Source organism: Madurella fahalii (assembly GCF_045866475.1).
Source record: "Madurella fahalii IFM 68171 DNA, scaffold_1, whole genome shotgun sequence".
Taxonomy (NCBI): domain Eukaryota; kingdom Fungi; phylum Ascomycota; class Sordariomycetes; order Sordariales; genus Madurella; species Madurella fahalii.
The window spans coordinates 8,155,571-8,164,755 of NW_027263971.1; the positions used below are offsets into that span (position 1 = coordinate 8,155,571).

General features: G+C 48.6%; 3 protein-coding genes across 3 annotated transcripts; 1 reads left to right on the forward strand and 2 right to left on the reverse strand.

Moving 5' to 3' along the window:
* Positions 1 to 2,035: 2,035 nt before the first annotated feature.
* On the reverse strand, positions 2,036 to 4,226 carry MFIFM68171_02265 (Vacuolar sorting protein VPS1; the record flags this gene model as incomplete). The annotated part of the gene is made up of 2 exons (XM_071057687.1): positions 2,036 to 2,296; positions 2,352 to 4,226. The coding sequence occupies 2 exons, from the start codon at positions 4,224 to 4,226 to the stop codon at positions 2,036 to 2,038; spliced, it is 2,136 nt and encodes a 711-aa protein (XP_070913788.1).
* Positions 4,227 to 4,989: 763 nt separating this feature from the next.
* Positions 4,990 to 6,501, forward strand: MFIFM68171_02266 (uncharacterized protein; the record flags this gene model as incomplete). The annotated part of the gene is made up of 2 exons (XM_071057688.1): positions 4,990 to 5,072; positions 5,133 to 6,501. 2 exons carry the CDS (start codon positions 4,990 to 4,992, stop codon positions 6,499 to 6,501), a joined length of 1,452 nt encoding a protein of 483 aa, XP_070913789.1.
* Positions 6,502 to 8,506: 2,005 nt separating this feature from the next.
* MFIFM68171_02267 (uncharacterized protein) lies at positions 8,507 to 8,707 on the reverse strand (the record flags this gene model as incomplete). The annotated part of the gene is made up of 1 exon (XM_071057689.1): positions 8,507 to 8,707. The coding sequence occupies one exon, from the start codon at positions 8,705 to 8,707 to the stop codon at positions 8,507 to 8,509; it is 201 nt and encodes a 66-aa protein (XP_070913790.1).
* Positions 8,708 to 9,185: the final 478 nt, after the last annotated feature.

Here is a 9,185-nt window from a genome sequence, read left to right on the forward strand (position 1 = left end):
TTTTAATGCCTTTAATACCATTTATATAGTTAGTTCAGGAGATTGTAAGAGATTATATTACCAATATTTGGTTCAAGATAGCTATATTATATACAATTTAAAAGGCGGTAGAGTCATTCTTTATAGACTACTTTACGAGTAAGTTTCTTATTGTAATCACTTATATAATTACCCTAATATAATCTAGCGAGTAATCTGGTAACTATATATGCTAAGAGAGTTATGTTGATGTATAAGGATATATATCTAGTATAGAATATCTGCTAGATCATGGAAGTATATATAACTACATTTGTTACAATAAGTAAGTTAAGGAATTAATGAAATAGGTAGAGGGAATTAAGTCTAAAGAGACTACGTTAATTATACTAGTATCCGAATATGATGATAGAGATGATTATACAAGTGCTATTTAACCTAACCTTATACTTAAATTAAGATAGATATTACCTACCTATACTTAGAATTACCTAAAGAGATATAGAGATTACCTACTTGTATTTAAATGATTTTAGATAGGGTGAGTTATACTCAGTAATACCTAGATAACCTATGGGTATCTGTAGATAGGTTTTTCCCTACCCTATTAATAATTGCAGACAAGTAGATTGAGTTACTTCTATTCCCCACTTTAGAGAGAATCTCTTTGATTCTTTCGTAGCTACTTATATAGACTCTAAAAACTACTTCACTAATAGATGTCTAGTTGTTTTATTACTCGTTATTAACTCTGTGGTAAAGGTAACTTACCTATATTAGTACTAAGAGCAGTTTTTCTTGTAATATTTATACTCTCTTAGGTTGAGAAGAAATAGAAATAAATGTATTAAATCTACTAAACTAGTAAAGTTAGATTTATAGATATATTAAAGTTAAAGTTTATTCTAATTAAAAGTTGTTATAGTACTATTTATTACAGTATAGAGTTGAAAGCTAACGTAATAGAGTAAAGAGATTGGGAGATTAGGAGGTGAGGTATAGGGTAAACGTTATAGAGTAGATGAGTTGGAGTATAAGGTTAAATCCAAGGTATAAAGTATATAAGTTAGGATATATATAGGCTAGCTTCTAACTCATTAAGTATTAAGTCTAGTAGTATATAGTACCTAGCTCTAAAAGTATTTAGATAAAGGATTCGTCTTTCTAGCAGAGGGTAGATAGCTCTAAATAATCTTATATAGAGTAAGCTAGCTAAGAAGAGGAGAGTGGAGGGAGATAGAGTATATATTCTATATAGCTAGGTAAGAGATGAATGAATCAAAAAAAAAGAGTTAAGAAATAAGTAAGTTTCTCGAATGCAAGTGAGAGATATATAACTACAATACTCTTCTTTGTCTAAGCTTGGGAGCCTGACTATTTATCGTAATACCCACGATCGTATTACTCTATATTTTAGCCGTAGCTCAAAACAGGTTTATGCTGTCTTTGCTTGGGAGCTTTCATCCTTCGAAGCTTTTGATGGTTACGAGAAATATCCCTTCATCATGCTCGAGATGCTCCACAAGATTGCAGTGCTGGTCGAGTTTTACAAACTTCACGCAGCTCTTCAATTTTTCAACTCACCGTGGACTACTGCCTACGTGATTCCACATCGGCCCGGCTCAAAGCTAACGTTCGTAATCCTCCTTTAGGATTAGCCGAACAGATTCTCCGTTCTATCCATCAGGCGAGACAGCTTCATTCCCCCACGAGCTCCATCCAAAACCGCCACCTCTCTTCTTGTGTTTCTTCTTTGGTGAAGACCCTAGCGGCGCTTCAGCCGAAACTTCGGGTCCACGTTTTACAGGCCTGTCACCAACGATTGAGTGAGTAGCCTCTGTAACACAGGGAATTGTCACACCATCCTCAACTGGCCCACTGTCGTGCTAGCATAGCTCAGCTCAGGAAGATATACTCGGCTCGGGGTTACATACCGAGGAAGTGCCGGGGACGGATTTGACATCTGAGTTAGAATCGTCCGAAGTATACGCTTCCGGGTAGTTAGGAGAGTACCGAAGACCTAACCCTTTAGTACAGGTGCCCTACAATATGCCCACTAGAGGAGGAGTGACGTACTTCGGACACTACAGTTAGCATACCGTCGGCACGTGTCCATTCCAGCGGTGAGAACCTCAAGCTTTCTACATAGTTGTTCCCGCTGAACAGTGGTGCTTGGCGACTCAGCCGCAATCCTTTGCAATTGCTCGGCGTCCATCTGAATGATCCTTGATGGAGAGAGCAGATCTTCCAGCTTCCGGACAAGGAGTAACTCTACCGCATACGTTGCGACATTGTCAACCAAGCATTTCAAAGCCACCTAAATCGCCCACTTAGTAATCCCCATCGCGCAAATCGCATGCTTAACAGCTCACCTTATAGAATGCCATCATACAGTCGAGAATTTCTGAGCTAGCGTAGCGGTTCATGTCGGTTTCGTTTCGGCGCGACAATGCCGTGACGAGGCTGGTGGTTTTGACCCTCCGTGTTGGAAGCTCTTCGAGTGACGTAATTTGCTTAACGCCGTATAATGCGGAGAGTCGTCGGGATACCTCTTCTTCCATCCGGCGATGACGCATGTTCTGGATCGCCTCGGTGAAATAGTGGTTGTATGTGATGGGGTGCCCTTTCCGATACGGTGTGATGAGCTCGTGAAGCTTAGCCTCCAGCTCAGTCCATCTTTTTTCCATTTCGGGGCCGACTACCTCATTGACAAGAGCTTCCGCAGTAATTTCGTCCGTGAGATGTGACAACACCTTGTCCAAGAACGTCCGCGTCGCATCCCACACCCTCCTTAGATGATGCCTTGTCAGCTTCTCCCACGGCTCTGCCTGCTCAAAAAAGAGATCCCCCACTATCAATGGATTATACATCCCAGGTAACTCGCGGCCCCGCGCCCGCTTCAGGGCTTCCGAAATTTCCCCTAGAAACTGAGTGCGTAAAACGACTTCCGGCTGCGTCCTTAGTTCAAGGTCGCTAGGGGCAACCGCCTGATCATCACCAACGAAATACCTCCGATGTCCGCGTACACGCATATCCTCAGCAAATTCCAAGTGCAGATTTTGAATTACCGCGCGCAGCCGCCTGCTATAGCCTTCCTTCGTCTTAGACTCCCCAAAGAAACTATCGCCGTATGTCCCGTCAGACGCAGCTTTGACAAGGAGATGAAATGAGTGACTGAGTTTGAGGAGAAATAGGCGCTGCTCATCAACTGTACTTCGCTGATTACCAAGTCGCTCGAGTGTATCTCTCGTTTCCTGGATGGACAGTTGTATCTCTTCAACCAGGTCTGGCAGTTCGTTTCGAATTTGATGTAGTAGGACCCGACTCAGTCGTGTTCTCAGAGAGCCAATTCCAACTGCAGACCTAGGAAACTCTTTCCAGATCCCTTTCGAAAAGAAGTCCATCTCAATCGCATCCCGCGTCGGCAACGCGACCTCCCTGTTGTCATAGTCCCTGTTGCGGAGAATATGCCACCCAAGGCGAAACTCAATGTCCTGATTCCGCGCCAGATTTGCAAATGACATCTCACTCTCGGAACCAGCAGGGAGTGTATCTGGTTTCGTAATAATCCCCAGAGTTCTGTAGCCCTTTCCATCGACATCTCTAGCCATTTTCAGGACAATCTGGTTCGGGTAGTCATTTTTGGCCGAAATCACGGCCAAAATGATGCTGCGCCTGTTCGCCATGTAGGACTTAACCATCTTCTGCACCATATCCACATCTGCAGTCGTCTGCAGTTTGTTCTCTGCGTGTATAAGCCCTGGCAGGTCGACAATTGTAAGATGGGGACGGTCGGGCCCAGAGATTTCCACTCGAAGAACATCTTCCGCAAAGGCCTTTGTCATGTCCGCCAATCCCATTGCCGCTTTTGCCTTCTCAATTAGGGCAGGCAAATCCTTGACAGCTGTTAGTGGCTCCTGGAAATTTTGTAAAGAATGACGCTCCGAATCTGTTCTGTTCTCGCTCGGGACAATGGCCACAGAGACCCCGGCTGTAGGTGCCCTACGGAGAATGACTTCTGTCGCAAATCGCGTGCACATATTATCTCTTGTCGGAAAGGGAATGCCAGAGATGGCCTCCAAGACCGAACTTTTGCCAGAAGATTGATCGCCACATACGATCAGCTGGGGAAGAGATACATAATGGCTGATTCCTTGGCATCTTAGCAGATCAATGGCATCTAGAAGGCTGGCTTCATCCTTTGAACGGAGAGAATCCACGATAATCGGTTCGACTGATCCCAACATAATGGTCAGGGGTAGTTTGTCTGGGAGTGTTCGACAACGGGAACTCGCTAGATCCTCTTAATCGCAGGCGTGGTAAATTTAGTCCAAGGGGAAGGAAGGTAAGTTATCTTGCAGACTAATTAAAGCCCTGTGGATGTCGTCATACTGATATGGATGTCCTGAGACGGGCAAGTTTTCGTATGCCAAGACCAGTGACATCATTGACCAGCCTGCCGGACCCGATCAGCTGCCTGTATACCTGCCGTGCAAAGGAAACCCCGCATATATCTCTTTTCAAGGCCCTAGACAGAGCACGCAGCGAACGTAAGAATAGGTGGTAATGGACAGCCTGATTGCCGGAAGGAAAGGCCCTAGGTAGCGTATTGGCGGTTAGATAGTCTTTGGCGGATTGATGGATGAGATATACCCGAGTGTCTCGGATTGTGATGAATGAGCCACGCAGGTAAATGATCTTTTCCAGAAGTGCAATGTTGGCGGTTGGCTATTGGGCGGACGCAGCCGGCAGGCATCGATGTACACTTGCAAGGGGCGGAAGAACCGAGTTCCGATGAGCGGGGTACCTTTGAGTATAAAGAAGAAAAAGTGGTCGTCCTGCTATCAGGGCTCACCATCTCCCATTGATCGGAAGCACCCTTGAGTAAATATTTTGCTCCCGCAGCAGAAGTCTCAAAGGCATCCGCTAGTCATTTGCTCAACCGACAAACCTAACGCTAGTGTTCCCAACTTTACCAACGACAAGTACCACCAGATAGTATCTGGCAGAATGAAACCAAAAAAGAACCTGAAAGGAGGAGAGGACGGCCTCATGGATTCTGACAAAGATGAAGATGCTTACTTTGATAAGTCGTAAGTGATTATAGAACAAAAGGAATGTGCAAGCTCCAGCTGACAGATGCCCTGCCCAAGTCCCTTTAGTTCGGCGCCCATGATTCATCTCCAGTTCAAACGTGGCGACCACCTCAGCGTCCACCGGGCCGTCCTCCAACGAAATCCGAAGCTAGCCCTTCTTGACACTTCTCATCACAACCTCTTTGGGGGAGGGGCAAGTTCCCAGTCTCACTCCTTGAAACACATCTCGCGGAGTGCAGGCCACGTTCTTATTCACTACCTTTACACCGATACCTACCATACGCTGAAGTGGATGGGTCCCAAAACTGGTCGGGAGGAGACAATTGCCAAGCTGAAGACGGCCTTCGAGGTCTATGCCACCGCCCGCAAGTATGAACTCGATGGCCTGGAGGAGCTAGCCAAAGAGCAGATCTCCATTCTCAGCAAGGGGGTAGACGCCTTTACGATCGTTGATGTCGTTAACGAGGCATACCCCTCGTCGACTGACAAGGACGCCTGGTTTCCAACGTACATGAAGGCGGTTGTCAAAACCGCATTCGAAAACTCTGCGGCGCTACTAAATCCCGAGGTACATGTACCGCCCGAAAACAAGGTCGAAGACGATGCCCCTACTGCCAAGACTCTCCTTAGGAGCGCCTTGGAGGTCTACCGCGAAATGGTCAAAGATACCTCCGTCACAATCGAACCCCCCCAGCAGGAAGATGATGGATGGGAGAGATGCGCAACGACTAAGAAGAATCAGAAGGACATGGAGAGTATTTTTGCAGCTGCAGAAGAACCTTATGCAGAAGAGCCTGCAGAATTGGCCGAGTCAGCTCCAGACCCTGTAGAACCAGTCGAGGAGATTCTACTCTCGGCCGAGTCAGCTCCAGACCCTATGGAACCAGTCGAGGAGACTCTAGTCCCGGCCGAGACGGCTCCAGACCCTGTCGACAATTTTTGGGGAGCAATTAACTCCAAGGGGAAGAAGAATAAAAAGAAGGGGAAGAAAGGTGCTGCCGCGAAGGAACACAACGTCAACGAGCAGCTTGCTAAACCCGAACCGATACCCGAGGCGGGAGAACAGGACGGTACTACCGCTGGTAACACTGCTGGTGGTGGCCCTTTCCCCTTTTCCAGTGTCGGCAGCACAACAAGGACTGCATTTGGTGCCACGAATAAAGCGGCCGTTTGCGACCCCCCTAGCACAGCCAGCGTTGCGTTCACTCCGGCTACCGAGAAGGAAGCCTACAATCCGAGCCAAATCAATTCCTTCCAAAACATCCTATTCATGGACGCATACAAGAGGTGGTCAAGTGAAGAACTTAGATTGGCCGACTACAACCAGGGTCGCAAGCAAGTAAGCGCTGGTGGAACAGGCGCATTTGGAGCATTCAGCTTTAGAAGAGTTGGATTAGGAGTGAACACTCGAACAAACATTACGTGAGGTTTGGCGCAGGAATAGGAATGTTCTAGAACCTCGTAACCCGGTTGACCGCAATTCTCTGTAAAATTCTTTCGAGGCAGCGCGAGATGCCGCCTCCTACTCTGAGAATAAGCTGCATCGCGGTCAAAAACTGACTACCGTACTCGGTATCGCTTGTGGGGCTAGGGCCTGGGCGTTAACGACTCTGCGGGGAATATTGTTGAATGAGCTTGCCCTCCGGCCCGCTCGTCACACTCCAATTCGAATCGAATAGGACGGGTGTTCCATGACTTCGAAGCAGTAAAGGACGTAATTAGTTATAGACGGCACAATAATTAGAAGGAAGTTCAAAGCTAGCCACAGAAAGCGATGGCTAGAACCACGTGCAGACGCGAATTAGTTGCGCGATCGCGCTCCTTCGCTTGCTACCGGCTTTATCTCTCAGCAGACAAGCTGGCTACGGGTGGGAAGGCCATCGGGTGGGAAGGACACCTAACTGGCAGCCGTTATGGCCTTCCGGCGTCGCGATACGTTGTCCCGTCGCCGCTTCCCCCAGAGAAGCGACAAACGGCGGGGACCCACTCAAGAAATATCGTAGACTCCCGGCGGGGACCTCTTGGTTTGCCAGACTGTGCACTACGAACTGCAACTGCGAAGGCACTGCGGGTTGCTTCTCCTGTAACCCCATAGTTGCCAGTCGGTTTTTGGACCGCCTCAGGTTCGATGTGCGACACCAACCAACCTCACGTGGTCTGGACGCCCCAACCGTCCAATGACCAGTTAGGTACCTCCATGTTTAATATCGGCGGCATACTCCCACGGAGCCTGTTCACGTCATCAAAAACTTCGAAGAGGCCAAGAAAAAGAACCCCGTGCAATGGTTATGACTGGGATTACGAGCGCAGTTAGTCGTGTAGGTGCCTGGATTGACTGTATTTGAACGATGGCATGAGCTAATGATGTGTAGGCAGGGCGATGGGTGGGCAGAAATTGCGGGAAATCGATCCTTATCGGTACACTCACAGCAGCCGCTGCTTTTTTTCCAATCCTAAATGCGACCGGATTCGGCCCAGTGCGGCATCGTGGCAGGTCAGTTATCACGGATTTAACTCCCTGTAAAGCCTGTTTATCTGTACGGTTAACTTACTACGCAAACGGCTCTATCGCGGCAAGAGCATAGCGCAAAATCGGTAATATAGCCACTGGAAGCCTATTTTCTACATTCCAGAGCGCTGCTGCTAGGGGTCATAAGGCTGGCAAGCGCAACAACAGCGGTGCCCGCTAGACAGGCGGCGGCCTACCGACCTAGCCTCTGACCGGGGAATCAAGCATCGCTTATCTCATGTTAAATAATGGGAGTTAGCTGGAACGTCCAAGGCGCGTGCAGTGGGGCGAGGAGGGCCTCTGCCCGTCGCGCCCTGTATAGCATTGCCCGTTCTGAAGGGTGTGTGGGTCACAAAGATCGGGTCGTTGGCGGACTCAGCGAGCCGATTTCTTAGGAGAGCCGGGGGGAGGGGGGAAATTAGGATGGGCTTGCATGAACGAGGCGCTGACATCCCGATGCTGAATCTGTGTTTGCTCAGCAGCGGCAGCAGCAGGGAGCTAACAGACGGGTATCTCAGCGGCAAGGGAGGGATCACGGGGTATTATGGGCCATGAATGCACCGACAATAGCGGCCTGGGCCTATTCGGGTTACTCCTACTTCACAGATATAAATTCGCCCTTAAATCTAGCTCTCGCGCAAATCACATTTGCCTTTCGCCTAGAGTGTTGGAGATCGAGTTTGGCTGGTGCGGCAGCAGGCCCATATTTCACGTTCAAGATCCTGCCGGGCCGGGGAATCCTTGATGCACCAAGAGGAAAACGCCTTCCGCCCGGTCAATAATCTCCTCAACCAAAGCCGCTTTTGCTGGGGGATCAGCTGCCCGGGATGGAGTGTCCGGAGCCTCTGGTAACGCGGCTTCGTTCTGGTCTGTTCTGGACGCATTAACGTATCTCGTCACGCGTGTACAGCTGTAGGCGGATTTAGCGCACGTGAAACGAAGCCAGCTCTATGTCTTCGCGGAAATAATAGCCAAAGATGGGCCATTCGCGGCTCGATAGGCAAATCTTGATGCTGGGCTTGCTGCAAAGCACGGCGATCATATCGGCCAGCTCGTTGTGGTTGCCGCTGTATTCATCCAATACGTCGATGAAGAAGAGGAACTTGGCGTCAGGGATCGACATGCGGCAGAATCGCTTGAGAGAATCTAAAGCTCGCTCCGAGCCCAGGGATGACTGTGCTTGGGGGAGCCACCGCCTCATCGCTCCGGGGCGACTGTGAGCATCAGGAGGGGATATTCGGCCAGGATGGGCATACAGGAGCGAACGAAGCGGACTATCCTGGGATCTCTGCAAGTCGTATCCCGCTATCCAGAAGAAACGGCCACCCATGATAAGACGTTGCTGGCCGGCCCACCGCTCCAGTGCGATTCACGTCCAGTTCTCGGAGTAAGAAAATTTCATCAAGGTCGATTCCCGCATCCGGGCTTCCCGGCAATCAAAAACATGCCAGCCTCATAGGGAGCCACTCTCATAATTGGACATCCGGATACCTATTCTTGGTGCTGGACGACAGCACCCAATTGTATGTCTTCGTATGAGACTTGCAGATGCTACTCTCGCGCATCTTCATAGGGCGGTCTATAAGGCTCTCTAGGATTTT